Genomic DNA, 21,816 nt, shown 5'->3' on the forward strand with positions numbered 1-21,816 from the left:
CAGAGCCTGGAGCTTGTTTCCGATTCTGTGTCTCCCTCTCTCTCTGCCCCTCCCCCGTTCATGCTCTGTCTCTCTCTGTCCCAAAAATAAATAAACGTTGAAAAAAAAAAAATTAAAAAAAAAAAATAAAAAAAAAAAAAAAGTTTAATCGCAAAATTTTTAAAAAATACTGTTGGTAACAGATTTTATATATTTAGTAATTTGGTATTGCTGGGTGATGTGGCCTGTGTAAAAAGAGATTTTGACACTACGTAAACACTTCATAATAAACTGTTTTAATGAATCGTGCAGGTCCCAAAATGGTAGAGGTCCAGAGTCAACACTTCCAGATCAACTCCAAGGATGGCAAGCCACTCTTTACTGTCGATGAAAAGGAAGTTGTGGTTGGTACAGATAAACTTCGAGTAACAGGTGTGTGATAACTTTTTCCTTAATTGAGATACAATTCATAGATAACATTAGTTTCAGGTGAACAACATAATGATTTGATATCTGTATATATTGTGAAATGGTCCCCCGGTAAGTGTGGTTAATGTCGATCACCACACGGAAGTTTTTTTCTAGTGACAAGAACTTTTACTTTTTTATTTTCATTGCAGTGTAGTTAACATACAATGTTTCTGTGTGTGTGTGTGTGTGTGTGTGTGTGTGTGAATATAGGTTCTTTAATGTAGTGCTCTTTATCTGTTTATTTTTTAAAAACTTTTAGTCAGTCACCATGTAGTACAATATTGGTAGTAGAATTCAGTGATTCGTGTTGTGTTAGGTTCAAGATCTATTCTCTTAGCAACTTTCAAATATCCAATACGGCATTGTTAACTCTAGTCACCATGCTGTACATCATATCCCTAGGACTTAGGGATATTTTATAACTAGGAGTTTGTCCCTTTTGACGCCCTTCACCCATTTTGCCTAACCCCATCTCCTGCCTCTGACAACCATCAGTATATTCTCTGTATCTATGAGTCTGGTTTCTTTTTTTAGATTCTACATGTACGTAAGATCACACAGTATTTGTCTTTCTCTGACTGACTTCACTTAGCATAATTCCCTCATGGTCCATCCATATTGTTGCCAATGGCAAGATTTCCTTCTTTTTTATGGCTGAGTTATATTCCATTGCGTATATAAATATCACATTTTCTTTATCCATTTATACGTAGGAACTCTTGAGAAAAACAAAATCCCATAGAATACACTTCCACAAAAGCATATTTTACTTTTGGCAAGTTTACTCTGGAAATTGTCAGGCAGGTAAGAAAAAGTAGTTGAATTTGTTGACTCTTCTTCGTAATGTTTGCTTTTTTAATTCTTGATACTCTCCTGGAAGAATGAAATCCTCCTCGTAAATCTTCACTTACTCTTTTCTTCCACCATATTGTTACCCTTTATCTCTTTCCAATTAGGGTAACCCGAAGACTTATAAATTCCTCTGTCATCTGTATGATATTCAAGTATCTCTTTTCCGTATGGTTTTGCAAAAGAACCTTCTCCAGAGTTTCTTTTATTCGCATTGTATCAAGCACATGGAGTCCTTCTATTGCTACAAAAAATTGTCTCCCTTGGAAATAAAGATTGGGTGGGATTCTTATAAGAATCACTTTTAGGACTGACAAAAAGCAATTTTGTGAAAAAAAGTGTCCAGAACGTGTGTGAAATTTACCTGCTGAGCTTCTATAAAAATGTAATGAGAAGGGCAGTAGTTAAATTCATCCCAGCACTTTTCTGTACTATCCTGGAAAACAATGGCAACCTTATTCTCTCACACATTATTACCAAGACTCATAAATGAAAACTGTCTTAAGAAGAGACTCAGGAGGCCGCCAAGATGGCAGAACAGCATGGAAGCTTTTTGTGTCTCGCGTCCATGAAACGCACCCAGACCGACACTAAGCCATCCCGCACACCTAGAAAGCTGATCTGAAGACTCAACCCTAGTATACAGTCTTACGTAGTGTGTAACTCCTCACAAAACAAACTACAAGAACCATACCTATGTTGCAGCATATACTAAGGCAATAATAGGGTCTGTGGTTTTCTTACTAAAATAAAGGACATTAGGAAATCTATTTAAAGGACATTGATTGTTTCCTAATAAAGAAATGGCTAGAAAGCCCGAGTGCCTCGGTCATCAGAAATCTATCTCAGGGGTGCTGGGTGGCTCAATCAGTTGAGTGTCTGACTCTTGATTTTGACTCAGGTCGCGATCTCCTAGTTCATGAGTTCAAGCCCTGTGTCAGGCTCCAGGCTGACAGTGGGAAGCCTGCTTGGGATTCCCGCCCCTCCTCTGCCCTACCCTCAAAAGACCCTCCCCTCCCCTCAAAAATAAATAAATAAACTTCAAAAAAAAAAAAAAAAAGAAAAGAAAACGAACTCTACTGTTGCTAGTACAAAGCGTATTGGCTTTTTAGATCTAGAGTCTGTTCCTGGCTCAGCAATTACTAGCCACATAACCTCAGGCGAGTTGATCTCTTTTGGCTGTTTCCTCATTTTTAAAAGTGGGTTGATGATCCCCACCACACTAACATTGCTAAATTAAGCGGATCGGTATATACAGAGGGCAGCAGAGGTCTTGATAAAGTATTATGGCACTGCAGGGCAATGACATCTGTAGGGAAAACAGCCTAAACAACAGGAGAGGTTGCTTCAAACCCAAGCCATCCTACACAGGGCATCCCTTAAGTGAGATTTCTCTTAGCGTAGGACTCCTTCCAGGCCTTGGTGTCAGTTTTGGTGGCAGGGGTGAAAAAAATCGATGAGCACCTGTATTATTTATTACCTGCGTGTATGTATCAATCGCCTGGAGGGCTTATTAAAATATATATTGTTGGGCTTCATTCCCCCAGTTTCCGATTCAGCAGGTGTGGAACGGGACGTGACAATCTGCATTTCCTGTGAGTCGTCGGGTGATGCTGCTGTTCCAGGGACCACAGGCTGAGAACCACCCCCTACACTAACCTGACCGGAGTCAGTGGGAAAAACCTGTTGGCACCAGATAGATGCTGCCTCTGGCACGCACATTTAAGCTAGCCTTCCTATTTACTTTTTAATTTCTTTTTATTATTTGGGGGGGGGGGGGGGGGGGGAGTTCGCACACACAGGAGGGGCGGAGAGCGAGAATCCCAAGCAGGCCCCACGCTGCCCGCACAGACCCTGATGTGGGATTCGATCCCACAGACTGTGAGATCGTGACCTGAGCTGAAACCGGGAGTCAGACGCTTAACCCACCGACCCACTCAGGCGCCTTTAAGTTAGCCTTTTTAAAGATAAGTTACGTTCTTCTTCCTTTTCGTAATTCTTTTTGTCTCGTATAGTTTTCTTCTAAGCCCCTCTGCTCCCCAGTGAAACCGATTGGGGCAAATATGCTGTACCTGTCATTTCTGAATACTCTCCTTGTCATTACGCCTTCAAAACAATACGGAGTTCTCCTCACCAGGGCAGCCAGGAGTGGTGACTGCATGAACAGTGACATTTCGACCCAGACCTTGACTCTTCTCAGCTTTTCAGTATGTTCTTAGCTTCCCTAAATTTGCAGTTAAAGCAATGCAAGGAGTCGTACAATTCTGACTTCTCTCCTTGTTTTTTTCTAAGGTCTGATTCCCTCTCTGTGTCATATAACTTAAACTTTCTCAGCCTCAACGCCACTGACGTTTTGGGCCGGATAGTATCTTTGGTACATGTGGGGGTATCTGTGCAATGCAGTGTATTCAGCAGCGTCCCTGACCTTCGGCCATCAATCCAGCAGCATTCTTTCCCTGGGAGTTATGATAACCAAAACGTCTCCAGACATCGCCAAAACTTCTCGGAAGGATGACGGCGTTGCCAAATCACCTCCGGTTGAGGACCACCTGTCTGACTTAACCCTACGCCGTTTCTCTGGACTTACGTTCACGTTGCCTTCCTGTGTATTGCCAGCTAGAGATGAAGCTAAATGCCTACGGCACAAAATAATTAAGACACACTTCCTTTCACATGACGTTTATATTTTAACCGGAGAGCTGTTACCACAAATTAATTGGTTGGACACAGTCTGCTAAGGATTGTAATAGATGTTTGGGTCAAGGGCTACAGGAGCAGCCTGGACAAGGACGTCAGTTGTGCCAGAGTGTGATGGGAAGAGACAAAGGGTAGGTCGGACAGGGTTTCTCAAGGAAAGAGGGATTTGAGGCGGTCCTAGAGAAACGTCTAGAGGTTTGTCAGGAAGAAAAAGTAGGATTCATCGTTCGGAACAGAGCGTAGAGCGTGAAGGGCTATTCATAGACGATCGTTAAAAATAAGAGTGGATGACACTCTGAGAGCCAGACCGAGTTCCAGTCCCGGCCGCTCACGGAACAGCTGTGTGACCTGGCTCGTGTCTCACCTGTCCGCACTTCGCGACGCATGCAGCCGCACATCTACCCCGGGTCTTCCACTGACTGGAGGACAGCGGACAGAGCGCCACGAGGCAGAGACAGATTGGTCGTGAAATTCGGTTGTGACTCTTGCAAAAGATGCAGGGCTCCAGAAGTCAAAAGTGGTACAGAAATACTGGGGCCACTGACAAAACCAGTAACAAAAGAAGACCTGGGAAGTCAGACTTGCCGGCCGCTGAAGAAGTGAAAGTGGACCGAGAAGGTGACCTGGCGGGTACTCCAAAGATCAACAATGTTACTGATGGTCAAAAGATGACATTATTCACCTTTGGGAAGCGTGGCAGTGCCATCGGTTTGACCGTCACGATGGTTTTACTGCCTCTGTAAACCTTGTGAACAATGTCATGTTGCGTCGCTGTGGTAGGCAAAATTCTAAGAATGAGACCCCCAGCGACCTTGCCCTTGTAAAATTCCCTCACCTCTGAGCGTGGAAGGAAGCTGTGAATATGATAAGATATCGCTCCCGTGATTATGTTATTTCTGTGGCAAAACGGAGTCCGTCTATCTGAGGATCCATTCTCAGTGGCCTACTCTAATCACATGGGTTCTTTATAAGCAGAGAGTCTTCCGTGACTGGTGGTATACAGGGAAACCAGAGAATTTGAAGTGCTAGAAGCGTTCTCTGTTGCTATGTGAAGGCGGAGAGGGCCATGTGACAGGAAGTGTGGCACCTTCTAGAGTCTTAGGTGCTAGGCTGACAGTGGGAAAATAGGGCCTCGCCCCTAAAACCACGTGGAACTCTCTTCTGCCAACAGCCTGACTGGGCTTGGAACAAGATTCTTGCCCGGAGACTCCAGAAAAGAGCCCTGCGTGGCTGACTCCTTGACTTTGCCCTCGTGATGCCTTGAGCATAAAATCCAACCAAGCCCACTGGGTAGGACTTCCGACCGAAGGACTGTAAGCTAACAAGTGGTTACTGTGCTAAGCGGTGAAGTTTGTCACAATTTGTGACACAGAAATAGAAAATTCATACAGCCATCATATAATTCCAACTGTGTTGGAAAAAGTGCACCGCAGGACAAAACCTGAGTTATTCTGTGTTTATTTTCTGTGAATTCATAGTTGTTACAGTTAGAACTAAGTTTTGTTAAATACAAAATGCAATAAGCATGTTTTTATAAACATTGATTTTTAAAGATCAATTTCCACGAAAGCTTCCTTCCACTACTTACTATAAAAGTTTGGTCCTGCTTTAAATGGATCCACTCCAGGTAGCCTTTGGAGTTTTCTGGAGCAGAAGCAGCAGCGGCCGAGAGCCAAGGAAAGAGGGCTGATGGGAGAGACAGAGCCAATTTCACTCTGGGGACTGGGAAAGAAAATTAAACGCTTTGCTTCACTTTTCTCTCTCCTGGTCTCTTGCATGACTGCCCAAAGCATGGGATTAAAGAGGAGAGATCAAGTGGTTCTTGATTTAACGTAGTACACTCCAAATATCTGACTGGTGCTAAATCCTGATCTTGACTCTTGCGTAAAGAAATGGTTTCTTTCCATTGCCTTTGTCTTCAGTACTCCAAGAATAAAGTGAAACCTCTTTAATTCTTAAGCAGATTCCATTTGCAGAAGATACGACTTTTTATGTAGAGAATCTTCTAAGGATTCAACCAAAAAAGCTGCTGGAACTAAGCAGCAATTTCAGTAAAGTTTTAAGATGTAAAATCAACATACAGAAATCAGTTGCATCTCTATACACTGACGATGAAACATCTGAAAAAGACGTAGAGAAAACCATCCCATTCACAGTAGCATCGAAAACAATAAAATAGTTTGTTATGAATAAATTTAGCCAAGGAAGTAAATGATCTGTACAATGCAAGTTACAAGACTTTGTTGAAGACTGAAGAAGACACAAACCAATGGAAAGACATCCCATATTCATGAATCAAAAGAATCAATAATGTGGAGAAGTCTATACTATCCAAATCCATCTGTAGATTCAACAGCATGCCCACCAATATGCCAATGGCCCTCTTCACAGAAATACAAAAAAAACAGTCCTAAAACTTGGAACCACAAAAGACCCCTAATAGCCAAAGCAATCCTGAGGTGGGGGGGGGGGGGGCAGAGGGACTAGAGGTATCACATTTCCTGATTAAAAACTGTACTACAAAGCTATAGTAATAAAAACAGTATGGTACTGGCATAAAAATAGACCTATAGACCAATGGAATAGATTGAGAGCCCAGAATTAACCCCCCACATATGCCCTCAATTAATATTCAGCAAGGGAGCCAAGAACACCCAGTGGGGAAAGGATAGTCCCCTCAACAAATGGTGTTGGGAAAACTGGATAAACATGTACAAAACAATTTGATCTCTGTCTTACACCGCTCACAAAATCTAACTCAAAATGGATCCAAGACTTGAACATCAGACGTGGTGCCCTAAACCTCCTTGGAGAAAACTTCGAGAAGATGCTCCTCGACATTGGTCTTGGCAAAGATTGTTTGGATGTGACACCAAAAGCACAAACAGACAAAAGAAAAACTCAACAGGAGGGACCGTACAAAGCTGAAAGCTTCTGCACAGCAAAATAAAATATTACCAAAATGAAAAGCCAACATACAGAATGGGAGAAATTTTTGCAAACCGTATATCGGAGGAGGGGTTCATATCTGAAATATATAAGAACTCAACGATAAAATGTTCAAGTGCATAACTCCTACAAAGCAATAAGAGCAAGAACAACAAAAAACTCACAACTCAAAAACAAACAAACAAAAAAAGATTTTAAAATGGGCAAAGAAACTCAATAGACATTTTTCCAAGAAGACATTCAAATGTCCAACAGGTACGTGAAAAAATGTTCAACGTAAATACTCATCCGGGAAATGCAAATCAAAACCGTAAGGCAATATCACGTCATACCTGTTAGAATGGCTCTCATCAAGAAAATAAGAGCTAACACGTATCGGTGAGGATGTGGAGAAAACGGAGTACCCTGTGGGTGGGAATGGAAATTGTCTCAACCACTGTCGAAAACAGTATGGAGGGTCCTCAAAAAACTCAACATGTATCTATATGATGCAGCAATCCTCCTTCTGGGTATACACCCTAAGGAAATGAAAGGAGGATATTGAAGACATGAAGGCGCTCCCATATTTACTGCAGCAGTATTCACAGTAGCCAAGATACGGAAACAACTTAAGTGCCCGTCAACAGATGAATGGATAAAGAGGATGCGGCGTATACATACGATAGGGTATTATTCAGTCATGAGAAAGGACATCCTACCGTTTGCAACAACACAGACCTTGAACGCATTACGCTAAGTGAGATAAGACAGAGGAAAACAACTGTCTGATGTCCTATGTGGAGTCTAAAAAAAAGCAAAACTCGTAACAACCAAGAATAAAACCATAGTTGCCAGGGGGTGGGGGAGAGGACAGATGTTGCGTAAGTGTACCAACTGGCAACAAGTAGTCAATAAACCCCAGAGTCTGATACAGACTGGAATGAGCATAGAAAACATTATTGTGTTTAATCATCGAAACTGCTAAGAGACTAGAACTTGGTTATCACAGTCACTAAAAAGAAAGGACGACTGGGTACCATGATAGAGATGCTAATTATCACTACAATGCCAGTCATCTTACAATATATAAATGTATCAAATTAAGATGTTTTACCATTACATTTACACAATGTTCTGTGTTAAGCAATTTCCATTTAGGCTATAGTCAGCTGGGGAACTGAAGAATTGTTTTTAAATCAGATTTATGGAGGAGATTAAATAATCTCATGAACTCAGTTTGAAACTGATCACGGCCTTTAAACAGTCTTATTTTTTCCCCCTAAAAATAGAACTGGTCACCAAGTGACCAAAGTCAGCATGCCCTTTCGTTAACCCAGTTATAGAACATATTACTGGAGCAGCATCGAAAGTTCATCTCAAAAAAACGCTTTATTAGGCTGTTGCCAGAACTCACTTCTGGCAAAAAATCTACTTTGATTCCTTGGCCGTGATCTGCTTGGCTGGGCCCATTCCCCAACATTTAGTAAGAAAAACAGGGTCGTGTAATGGTATCCAATTTCCCTTGAGGACAGCAAGAGTCAGTGATAAGCCAGTTCAGTTTCCTTGCACCTGTTGTGGCTAAGCAGGATTCCATGAAGTCAGAAGTGATGGTGGAGAAACACTGCAGTCACTCACAAAGCCACTGAGGATCTGGAGAATAAGATTTCAACAACCGAAAAAGTGGACGTAAACAAAGGTGATAAGTCCAGGTCCCTTGAAAAGACATGAAGACAGATTATCTACAAGATGCTAATAGATCACCATATCCTTTAAGAACATAACCAAAGATCTCCAAACACTTGGTAATGAAGCTCTGTGGACATCGGATAACCTGGCCCATCAGTTGACAATCTTTCAGCTGAAAAGAACAAAAGACCCAGTTAAATCTGGGTTAAGTGATAAGGACATGTATTATCTTACATGAGAAGTCTGCAGGTTGATTAATTCAGTGGTCCAATAATTTCTGCTCCCGCTTTGCTTCTCTTAGATGTGTTGATATTCCCCTTTTAATCACAGAATGATTCCATCAGTGCTAAACATCACTTCCCTGTGCAATGACTTCTCTAAACTGTAGGAAGTTGATGACCTCTTTAAATTACCCTTCCAACCTAAATCCTCCTATTAAATGACTTACGTTTCTCTTGAAAGTGGCATTTAGCTGAAATTTATTTTTTTAACCCATTCGAATAGACCTTGTGTTTTTTTTTGGGGGGGGGGGAGGGGGGTTATTTGTTTTTATTTTTGCTTTAGAGAGAGAGAGCGAGCACCTAAGCAGGGGAGGGGGCAGAGGGACAGGGAAAGAGAATCCCAAGCAGGCTTCATGCTCAGTGCGGAGCCCGACTCAGGGCTCAGTCGTGACCCTGGGATCAAAAACTCAGCCAAAATCAAGAGTTGGACACTCAACCAACTGAGCCACCCAGAAGACCCTAGACTTTGGTCTTTAATGAGGAGTATTAAACATTTACATTTTGCGGCACCTGCGTGGCTCAGTCAGTTGGGCGTCCGACTTCGGCTCAGGTCATGATCTCGCGGTTTGTGAGTTCGAGCCCCGTGTCGGACTCTGTGCTGACAGCTCGGAGCCTGGAGCCTGCTTCGGATTCTGTGTCTCCCTTTCTCTCTGCCCCTCCTCGCTCATACTCTCTTAATAATAAATAACGTTAAAAATTAAAATAAATAAAACCTTTACATTTGTTTTGATAACTGTTCTATTTGGGCTTATCTGTGTGATATTATTTCATGATTTTTATATTTTAATCAACATTTGTTTGGATAACTGTTCTATTTGGGCTTATCTGTGTGATATTATTTCATGATTTTTATATTTTAATCATATGGAATTTCAGTCTGAAACAAGCCTGGTGTAAGGCGAGATACAGAGAAACCAGTTCATGCAAGTACTTGTTGGCCATTATAAGGACTTCGGATTTGTTTTTAATGCAGTGCAAAGACATTGAATTGTTTCAAACGGTGCTTTTTGATCTATACATTTTAAGATCAGTATAACCTATTACAAGGGAAAATAGATTATTTGGAGGAAAGAGAGGAAACAGTAAGACCATTTAGGAGGATGTCAACTGTACAGGCAGTAGATGCTGGTGACCCGGCTAGGTGGCAGCATTGGCCACTGAAGGACAGTAATGACTCCAAATTAAGAACTGACATACAAAGATGTGCCAATAGATCAAATGGGTGGCAGGTATTAAGAGAGGGAATCAAAGATCAAAAGATTATATTTGTTTCTGGATGATGGCATTATTCTCTAGATACTGAAGAAGGCTGAGGAGGAAAATACATTTTCAAAACAAAGACTAGACAATTAATGTTTTAGATGCATAAATGTATGGTATGTCTGAAACAGCCAAATGGATATGCCAAGTCAGCTCTTGGATATGTGAGCTATTTAGTGCTCAGAGTTCCAGTCTTGACCAGAGATAGAAATGAGGGCATCATCGGCCAAGTGAGTTCTGAGAGATACCAACATTGGGGCCTGCCGGATAAAGGAAGCATAGCCAGCAGAGGACAGTGTGAAAAGGCAGAGAGTGTGGTGGGAGAAACGTCGCAGGAGCCATTTTCTCGATGCCAAGAGAGACTGTGTTCCCAGAATTTGGGTCGAGGAAAGATGAGGATGGAAACTGTCATTGAATATGTCATCATGGAGGTCATTATTATCTTACCAGGCATTTTCTTTGGAGTATTAAGGCAAAAGGCCGTTGGCACTGGTGGCAGGATAGAATGGACCGGAGGCAGTAGGGACACCATGTGGGAGTCTGGCTATGAAGCCAGTGGAAATCTTTCTTGTTTTTGCACCACTTGTAAAGCTCATTTCAGTCCATAAATACTCAGTGCACATGTGGAATCAATCTTAATAAATAGTTATCAGGGTAGACATAAAAACCTAACTGGTGTCTAGGCGTATATCATCCACTGTTCGGGCAGTAGTATTCTTACTGAAATACGTCTGTATTTCTGAACCGAAGGAACCTACAGTAGCCACGGGTAGGGAAGGATGGGGCAGCCTAGAGCAATTTCCCCATCAGTGTTGGGTTATGTCCATGAACTCCAGAGTGTGGGTTCTGTGAACTCTTCACCACCATTCCAACTCCTCTTATACCACAGTCTTACTACAGATCTTCATATGAATATCCATTCATCATAAATTATTCTGTGTTCCAGGAGAGAAAAATGGAGTCATCCAAACTATTGACATTTTCTAGTGGAAATGACCAGACCATTTATTACATCTAATCTTAGTGATACATTCTTTAAAAAAAAAAAAAAAAAAAAAAAAAAAGTTAGCATTGTAAGACTAGGCTTTTTTTAATAAAATTTTTTTTTTAACGTTTATTCATTTTTGAGACAGAGAGAGACAGAGCATGAATGGGGGAAGGTCAGAGAGCGAGGGAGACACAGAATCTGAAACAGGCTCCAGGCTCTGAGCTGTCAGCCCAGAGCCCGATGCGGGGCTCGAACTCACGGACCGCGAGATCATGACCTGAGCCGAAGTCGGACTCCCAACCGACTGAGCCACCCAGGCGCCCGAAGACTAGGCTTTTTAAATTACTATGCTTCCCTTACACAAATGGTTATACAGGATCATACTCTACAGAGTTATTTAAATGCATTGTTTATATAATGATATTTTATAGTGGAGCTTTTTTTCCCAGTTTAAATTAGATTATATGACCCTAAATAATATGTCCTATTTTCCACAAGAAACAGATGTTACACCAATGATACATTTTTATATCATCTTGGTTGGGAATACTTCATATGAATGCATACCTAAGGGAAACGTAGTTACACTGAAAATTAACAGAGATTTACTGAGAGTTACTTTACGAAACCATTTACAAAACATCTAGTGTAATGTATGCAAATAGGTCCTGAGGAATACTACTTTGAGGCCAAATAGTAATAACAGAAGTAAGGTCCTATAATTTGTGCATCGACAATTTCAGTGATGCAGAAATTAAAGATAATACATATCAGTTGATAGGCTTTATGCCTGCCTTGTACTTATGTCCATTACAGTAACCACACATCATTGTAATATGAGTAAGTGGTTATATTAGAAAGTAATTGTTATACCCTTCAAGTTGTAGTTCCTTGTAAAAGAGTGCCCTCTGAGAATAATTTCAGCTCACTGGAAAAGTTAACAGTCTATACATTAGTTCCTGTATATTAGTTGCAGTTTCTTGCTTCCATCTGCACAGATTCAGCAACAAGGTCAAAGTCCACTTGTGCTTTAGTATATAAACTAAATGTTTCATTTCCTCGATGCTGTTTATCTGACTTCTGTACAAAGTTGCATCTCTGGTTTTGTTTAGGGCCTGAAGGCGCCCTTTTTGAACATTCAGTGGAGACCCCACTCGTCAGAGCCGACCCATTTCAGGACCTGAGGTAAGAATTCTGTTCACATTTAAACTCTTTTATGGAAGGTACCTGGATATGTGCTGGAATAATATTTTAGCCGTTATTACCAGCATCTGCCTTATTCCGTTCACCGTCTTTATTCTCATCATGTTCCACTTACCAGCTAGTGGCAACTTACTAAAATCCAAGGACACTAAAAAGTGCTACAGATTCCCTATGCTTAATCCGCCCCCAACAGAAAACTTACCACCTTAACCACTTTTAAGTGTGCGGTTCGAAAGTATTAAGTACATTCGCACTCTTGTACCAACATCGCCACCACCCATCTCCAGAATTCTTTTCATTTCGCAAAACTGATACTCTGTGGCGGGTAAACTCCTCCCTATTCTCACCCGCCACCAACCCTGGAAACCACCATCCCACCTTCTGTCTCCATGAATTTTATGCCTCTAGGCACCTCATGCAAGCGGAATCATACAGTATTTGTACATTGTGACTGGCCCTTTCACTTAGGATAACGTCCTCAACAATGTGTATCTTTACCTAATGTCAGAAGATATACAGTCACCCAGTTCCAGATGCAAAGGGATTCTTCATACAGGGTCTCCGTGTGCCTATGTGTATTTCACTTTATCACTGCACTACCGATGACATTTGTTCCAATATTATATTTGTATTTTATAAAAAATCAAAGCACTTTTTTTATTGAGTTATTTTTAAAGTTTATTTATTTTGAGAGAGAGAGAGAGAGAGAGAGAGAGAGTGCGCACACGAGCAGGGGAGGGGCAGAGAGAGGGAAAGACAAAATCCCAAGCAGGCTCCATGATGCCAGCGCAGAGCCCAATGCGGGGCTTGAACTCATGAACAGGAGATCATGACCTGAGCCGAGGTCAAGATTCAGATGTTTAACCTACTGAGCACCCAGTTTAACCCAGGCACCCCCAAATACTATTTTTTAAAACAAATGTCTAAAGTCTAAGGCATCGCTCAAAATTATATTCAAATATATCTCTGAAATACACACGTGTAAATATCACAAATTTAAATTTTGATATTTGCTCAAATGATAGTCATAGAAGGGTGACAATTACTATTTAAGTAAAAAGGTAATTAATTTGTATTTAAACTAGATTTGCATTTCTTATAGCAAAATCATTTGAACTTGAAATAAAGGCAGAACAATTAACATCCTAATATATTATGTATCATAGAAGAAATAAAGTACAGTCCCGGCTTTACACCGAGAAGCCTTGTGACCTTGGCCAAACTAACCTTTGGAAACTATTTTTTCTCATTTATAAAATGCTGGTAGTAATACATATCTCGAAGGATTCTGGGAAAGATTTAATAAGCTGTTAGGTTAAGAGTATTTTGTAAACTGGAAGTTGAAGACACATAATCACTTTTATTATCAGTATTATACCAAGTGAATAATCACACTAAATGGAATAAAAGGAAATTAAGCATTTCTCTTATCTTTAATGTCTAATTAAATATTAGTCAAAAGCAAGTGAGAGTTTAATTTATCTTACCCACTTAGAGAACATTTGCAGCATGAAAATAAATTGTGACTCTAATTACGTTAGAGAACAATTTCATTAATTTTGATAAAGGGTCATAAGATCAATATTACAGAATTATTATAGTTAGGAAAGAAGAAATTTTACTTTTCTAGGATACAAAAGTGATGCAATATCTTTAAAACATAATCCCATTAAAACCATTTTGAAATTATAAAATCATACCAAACTCCTTTTTGAACTAAATGTCACTGTTTTAAAAGATACAGCGCTTGAAATTAAACCATTCATCCTATGTTGTCCATCAGGATATAAATCTGCCTGTCCTACAGCAGACCCTTGCTAAAAAAGAAATGGCAGACAAGTATCCTCTTGCTTTCTGAAACGTGACATACTGCGGGACGTCACATAACCCAGGCATTATAACCAAATTGACTGAGGAAATAACGAACTTGTAAGAATTCCTGGAGGAATGGGGTGAAGCTAGAAGGTATCAGCTAACATGTCCTGAATGTCACGCATCTGTGCTCCATGCTGTCTCAAAGTTTATCTCATTTAATCATCAACTCGACCCTAAAAATTATCAGCTTCATCCCCATTTTATAAAACAGAAAGACTGAGATCAAGACAGTAGCGTGTTCTAAGCAAAGATTAAAGAGTGTCCAAAAGATCATCCAAATTCAGCTCTGACCCCAAAGCCCACGTGCATTGACTATATTGTCTCCACCAGCTAAGTGGACCCCTGAGTGGTTTATCCTTTGATTTACAGCCAGACTCCACTAATCGATTATATGATAGTCGTATTTTCTTCTGTAAATCCTTACTATAAACCTCCCACTTTTTCTTTCTGAGTCCAGTACCATTACTATTCTTGGCCCAAGTACAGTGAAAATGATTCTAGAATATCCTGAAAGGAAAGAATGTGGATTTTGTAGGGTTGCGATCATAATGCATTTGCAAATATATCTCTGAAATATACATGTGTAAATATCACAAATTTAAATTTTGATATTTGCTCAAATGATAGTCAGAGAAGGGTGACAATTACTATTTAAGAAAAAAGATAATTAATTTGTATTTAAACTAGATTTGCATTTCTTTTTTTTTTTTTTTTTTAATTTTTTTTTTTTAATTTTTTTTTTTTTTCAACGTTTATTTATTTTTGGGACAGAGAGAGACAGAGCATGAACGGGGGAGGGGCAGAGAGAGAGGGAGACACAGAATCGGAAACAGGCTCCAGGCTCTGAGCCGTCAGCCCAGAGCCTGACGCGGGGCTCGAACTCGCGGACCGCGAGATCGTGACCTGGCTGAAGTCGGACGCTTAACCGACTGCGCCACCCAGGCGCCCCTAGATTTGCATTTCTTATAGCAAAATCAGTCACAAGGACAGTATGAACTCTGACATGCTGCCTTCATTTTGACTTGCTGTTCATTCATATGTGATGTAATTCATTGTTTTTTTTTTAAATTTTTTTTCAACGTTTATTTATTTTTGGGGGGACAGAGAGAGACAGAGCATGAACAGGGGAGGGGCAGAGAGAGAGGGAGACACAGAATCGGAAACAGGCTCCAGGCTCTGAGCTGTCAGCACAGAGCCCGACGCGGGGCTCGAACTCACGGGCCGTGAGATCATGACCTGAGCTGAAGTCGGCCGCTTAACCGACTGAGCCAACCAGGCGCCCCCAAATATATGCTCTTTATTCTTCTCTCCATCTTTTTCTTTTTATATGCCATCAACTGTTCAATGTCATGCAACTTTTTATTTTCCTTTATATTCAGAAGCATAATTTTTTCAATAGTTTTTGGGTTTTACAGAGGCTTCTAATTGCCTTTCTTTTTTTCTTTCTCCCTTTTTTTAAAAAATATTTTTAATGTTTATTTATTTTTGGGACAGAGAGAGACAGAGCATGAACGGGGGAGGGGCAGAGAGAGAGGGAGACACAGAATCGGAAGCAGGCTCCAGGCTCTGAGCCATCAGCCCAGAGCCCGACGCGGGGCTCGAACTCCCGGACCGCGAGATCCTGACCTGGCTGAAGTCGGACGCTTAACCGACTGTGCCACCCAGGCGCCCCGCTTATTTTGTTTTTTTAATGTTTGTTTATTTTTTATTTTATTTTTTTTTAATTTTTTTTTCAACGTTTTTTTATTTATTTTTGGGACAGAGGGAGACAGAGCATGAACGGGGGAGGGGCAGAGAGAGAGGGAGACACAGAATCAGAAGCAGGCTCCAGGCTCCGAGCCGTCAGCCCAGAGCCCGACGCGGGGCTCGAACTCACGAACCGCAAGATCATGACCTGAGCCGAAGTCGGCCGCTTAACCGACCGGGCCACCCAGGCGCCCCAGAATTCATTGTTTTTTTAAAAATTGAGCAAAAACGTACCAGACGTGTTTTTGTGCCAGGGTAGATGCTAGTTCTGCACTGATAAAAGGCATGGATCCTGCTCTTCATGATTTTAAAGTCTGTTGGGAAGTGAAATGGGCAAACAAGTTAGAACAGTATAGTTCCTTGCTCCGATGAAAGTCCAAAATATAGTGAGGGCATAGGAGAAAAAGCTCAAAATCCTCCCGGGGTTATCTGAGATGACGTCACAGGGAAGGAAGCATTTGAACTGAAACTTAAGGAATCGGGAAACATTAACATCACAGGGTAAACTCTGCAACCCAATAGGGATGTGATGGCAACTGACTAAGTGACTATTTGTAAATTGCCGGAAACGATGCCAAGCACCTGGCCAGTAATACAGGTGTGTCTTCATTAGGTAAAGTAAAAGGAGAGGACGCGGAAACATTTGCTCCTGTTTCAAACACTTGTAAATACGAGTTTACTTCTAAATAAATAAATAAATAGGAAGGAAGGCAAGGAAGGGGAGAGGGAGGGAGGAAGGAAATAAATACTTATAAATCTATACTGTAGACTTATAAACATTGTTCAGCTAGAAAGCGAGACAAGCTCATCCTTAGGTCTCAGTAACAAAGAGGAAATTCATTGTCAGAGCTGAGCTAATGTACTGCTAGAGAATCAGGATCCCGTAGAGATGGGGGGCCGGGACCTTAATGTATTATGGGACGGGATGCCAAGCCACAGCCTAGTGTGTGTGAAATGCTCAGGCTGAGACGCCCTGTACACTCTGGTCTCCCAGAGAAGTTACTGTAGAAAATTTGCCTGGTAGTCTAAAGATGCTGCGACTTGGGCCCTGGGTTGGGTGACCCAAAAGAAATCAGGAACTACAGGCCTTTGCTTGGCCAAGACAGGAGGACTATATCCACACTACCTCATAAGATCTCAGAGCTGGAAAATTAATGTTAAAAACTGCACTGAAGTCCAACTACTTTGAAGAAAGTATCCCATTACCCATGACATAAAAACACCTATGGAAGACAGTCATTGCTGAAGATGCATTTACTACAATAATAATAATAATAATGCAAAGACAGAGAATTAGCAGCCACTACAAGTTACCTCCTGAAACTCTAAGTAAGAGAGCAAAGTGAGAGATTTTTAAAAGATATGAATAAAAGGCTCAAAGAGAAAAAAATGTATTCTTTTAAAAAAATTTTTTTAATGTTTATTTTTAGTTTTGAGAGAACAGACGGGGGAGGTCAGAGAGAGAGGGAGACAGGATCTGAAGGGGGCTCTGTGCTGAGAGCGGAGAGCCCATCGGGGGAATTCACAAACCACAAGATCATGACCTGAGCCGGAGTCGGATGCCACACCGACTGAGCCACCCAGGTGCCCTCAAAGAGAACAAAATTTTGAATCAAGGTTAGGCAATGTCACAGTCGTATGAAAATGGCAGATTTGAAAAATAACAGAATAGAAATTCGAGAAGTGAGCGATCAGGTAATTAAATTCCGTGTCACCCAGCAGTTGGTTCCTCATCTCATTCTGCAATAAAAGAAATCAGGGTTCTTTGAAGAAATGGCTCATTCTAGGACGGGGGCAGCGAATGTCAGATGAATTTGGAACATTTTGCAGTGCCAGTGAATAAGCTGTGCTCAAAAATCAAAACAGCGAGGGTACGTCAAGAAGACCCAGGAGCCAAATGAACGAGCTCCCAGTCACAGCTGGACAATTTAAGGAAAAAAAAAAAATCTTAGCATATTGAATTGTAACCCAAAGGAGGTCGATATCGAATCTCCGTGACTTTTACTTTCCATCAAATACACTGTAAAGTGATGAGTGTTATTTCAAAATGACGGTGTGTATAATATGCAGAAATGATATCTTTTGCAAATACTTAAACTTACGAAAAACACAACGTTAACTTAAAACCGTGTAACGGGTGCGTAGTTTTTCGGATATCTTTTAGGACGGAGAGCCCTGCTCTGAGTTGTCTATTCTGCCAAGTTTTACAAAGCGTGGGTTTGGGATGTGAACATACGGAACTTTGCCAAACCTGGCCAGTGTGCCTCTCAAAGTGCCTGATCCGATTTCTTGCTCCGCGAGCAGTGTAAGGGTCTGTCTTTCCTCACCTTTTTACCTGTGTTTTGCACTGTCAGACTTGATGATCTGTTTCATGTTATCTTGTGTTATTTTACTTTTCATTTCCCTAGGGACTAGTGTGGTGCAGCATCTTTCACATTTTTATTTTGTTATTTAAATACTCAACCTTCTCTTCAGATCTTATAAATCGTTCCCTTTTTATTTAAGGCTGCTTCTCCTGGAACTGCCTTCCATCTCCTTTGCTTCTTTAATGACTCTTTAAAATGGATTTGTAGAGGGGCGCCTGGGTGTCTCAGTCGGTTAAGCGTCCAGCTTCGGCTCAGGTCAGGATCTCATAGTTCATGGGTTTGAGCCCCGCGTCGGGCTTTGTGCTGACAGCTCAGAGTCTGGAGGCTGCTTGGGATTCTGTGTCTCCCTCCCTCCCTCTCTCTCTCTCTCTCTGACCCTCCCCTGCTCATGCTCCGTCTCTCTCTCTCTCTCTCTCTCTCTCTCTCTCAAAATAAACATTAAAACAAAATTTTAGTGGATTTGTAGGGATTAAAGTATAATATAAAATATTCTGAATATTAACATTTTTCCTGTTAACGTTCTATTTTTAATGTTTATACACTCAAATTTATTTATAATTTCATTCATTACATCTGGATTTTAAGACATAATTTGAAACTTTCCTTACAGAAAGAGGAAGTCAGGCATGTTTCTTGTCTGGTTTTGCCTTTCACATTACGATACATTTTAGATCCCTGATGCCTTTAGAGTTTATTCCTGGATCAGGTGTCAGGTGTGAAGTGTGGGTCTAACTTTATCTTTTCCAGTCATCCAGCCACTGGAGCCAACAACTAGATTATCTATTAGAAATTCTACCTTTGTCACTACGATTTGAAATAAAACCTTTATCATCTATTAAATTTCCCTATGCACGCGGGTCTGTTTGTGTATTTTCTGTTCTGTTCCCCTAGTCTTCCTGTTCAGGTCCTAGTCCCAACCTTGTTAAATAGGGTATAAAGTTTATTTTATTTTATTTTATTAAGTTTATTTATTTATTTTGAGTTGGGGAGAAGCAGAGAGAAGGAGAGAGAGAATCCCAAGTAGGATCCATACGGGCAGCACGGAGCCTGATATGGGGCTCGAACCCGCAAACCATGAGATCATGACCTGAGCCGAAACCAAGACTCGGATGCTTAACCAGCTGAGCCATGCACGTGCCCCTATAAAATATAGTTTAATGTCTGGTAGGACTAGTCTCTCTCTCTCTCTCTCTCTCTCTCTCTCTCTCTTTTTCTCTCTCTCTCTGTCACACACATGCACACATACCCTTGTAGCTTTCAATATTTCTCTGCCAGTTCTCGCTTATTTTTCCAAACTTGAGCATTAACTTATCTAGTTCAAGAAAAGCATATTCTTTTGTTAGGATTATCTTAAATTCATAAATTAACTCGGGGAAAACTGACATCTTTATGTCATTATTTACCCGAAAAACATGGGATGTCTTTCCATTTGTTGAAATCCATTTTTGCCCTTTCAGGAATACTTAGAAGTTTTCCTTATGTATGTTTTTCACATTTCTTGGAAGTTTACTGCTAAGCTCGGCACCCGGGTGGCTCAGTTGAGTATCCAACTTCGGCTCGGGTCATGACCTCAGTTCGTGAGTTCAAGCCCCACATCTGGCTCTCTGCTGTAAGCTCAAAGCCACCTTCAGACTCTCTGTCTCCCTCTCTCTGCCCCTCCCCTGCTCGCTCACTCTCTCTGTCTCTCAGAAATAAAGATTTTCTTTTAAAAAGTTTACCCCTAAGCTCACCTTTGTCGCGATTATATCCCCTAACAAGTTACCACTGTAGATATGAAAGCTACTGATTGCCGTGTGATAATTTTGTATAAACAACCTTACCAAACTTTTTATTCTTTGAGTCAGTTTTTTGTTGGCTCGTTAGGGTTTTCAGGTACGCTGTCCTATCATCTGCAGATAAATATACTATATTGCGCCTTCTTTTCCAACTCTGTTTCTCTGATTGGTTTCTGATATCTCATCCCATGTCCCAGCACTGTTAGCGCCACGTGAGAAAGCAGTGGGCGTAGCGTAACCCTTGCCTTTTCCCAGTCTGAATGCAGATGCCCCCGGTGTTCCCCCATGAAGACGATGTGAATACGTGTTTTATAAAGCAAATAAATACCATTTTCTATTTTGTGTTGAATGGCCGTTAGACTTTGTCAAAGACTCTTTGGCCCTTGTGGAGATGGTCATGTTTATGTGTTCTTTAGATGTACTAATACAGTGCATCATGTTCATGGCTTTTTCGTACCACACCAATCTTGCATGCATGGAATCAATTCTACTTGGTCACGGCACATTCTTTTCTTAAATTGGTGTTCAATTCCACCTGCCAATATTCTATCTAGAACCTTCACGTTCATATACCTTTGGTGATGTCAGTCTGTAACTTTCTTGTTTGTGTGCTATTTTCGTAAGGTTTGGGTAACTATGTTATCCATGCTTTTCAAGAATGGGGAAGATTTCCCTTATTTTCAGTGCTCTGGAATGATTTGTTGACAATTGGGATGCTCTGATCTCTGAAGGTTTTTGGTGGAATTCTCCCTGGAACCATATGGGCCTGATTAATTTTTTAAATATAATTCCTTAAGAGTGCAATTCTCCTTGAGGCGCCTGGGTGGCTCAGTCAGGTAAGCGTCTGACTTCAGCTCAGGTCATGTCACCGGTTGTGAGTTCGAGCCCCGCATCGGGCTCCATGCTGACAGCTCGGAGCCTGCAGCCTGCTTCGGATTCTGTGTCTCCCTCTCTCTCTGCCCCTTCCTCGCTCCTGCTCTGTCTGTCTGTCTGTCTGTCTCTCTCTCTCTCTCAAAAATAAATGAATATTAAAAATTAAAAAAAAAAAAAAAGCTTCCAGCTTCAGCTCAGGTCATGATCTCACAGTTTGTGAGTTTGGGTTCGAACCCCACAGTTTGGGTTCGAGACCTGCGTCGGGCTCTGTGCTGACAGCTCAGATCCTGGAACCTGCTTTCGATTCTTTGTCTCCGTCTCTGTGCCCCTCCCTCACTCCTTCTCTGTCTCTCTCTGTCAGAGTAAATAAACATTAAAAAAATAGCGCAATCCTTCTTTTACTGATTTTTTTAAAAATTTTTAACACATATTTATCTTTTGAGAGACAGAGAGGGAGTGCGAGCGGGGTAGGGGCACAGAGAGAGGGAGACACAGAATCTAAAGCAGGTTCCAGGCTCTGAGCTGTCAACACAGAGCCTGATGTGGAGTTCAAACCCATGAACCATGAGATAGTCACCTGAGCCAAAGTCGAATGCTTAACCGACTGAGCCACCCGGGCACCCCCAATTCTTCTTCTTGGAGAAGTTTGTCTGTTTAAACCTTTACCTTTTATAAGGGTCAATTTTGATCAACTGTTTTTGCCTAGATAATTATTAATGTATTCTTGGTTTTCACATATATTTGCGTATGGTCTGAAAGTGTTATCTTGGGAATATTTTAATTCCTTCTCTTTCAGTGTTTTTTGAAACAACTCACTGATAAAAAATCAGTGTCTACAA

At 41.1% G+C, this 21,816-nt stretch overlaps 1 protein-coding gene across 2 annotated transcripts in view; it reads left to right on the forward strand.

Moving 5' to 3' along the window:
* Nucleotides 1-21,816, forward strand: part of SGCG (sarcoglycan gamma) — a 127,031-nt gene that overhangs the window by 95,520 nt on the left and 9,695 nt on the right. For both annotated transcript variants that reach the window (XM_030307794.1, XM_030307799.2), the window contains exons 5-6: nucleotides 292-411; nucleotides 12,252-12,324. In XM_030307794.1, coding sequence (XP_030163654.1) covers nucleotides 292-411; nucleotides 12,252-12,324 — 193 coding nt within the window. The remainder of the gene's footprint in view (nucleotides 1-291; nucleotides 412-12,251; nucleotides 12,325-21,816) is intronic.

This window comes from Lynx canadensis, chromosome A1 (assembly GCF_007474595.2).
Source record: "Lynx canadensis isolate LIC74 chromosome A1, mLynCan4.pri.v2, whole genome shotgun sequence".
In the NCBI taxonomy this organism is placed as follows: Eukaryota; Metazoa; Chordata; class Mammalia; order Carnivora; family Felidae; genus Lynx; species Lynx canadensis.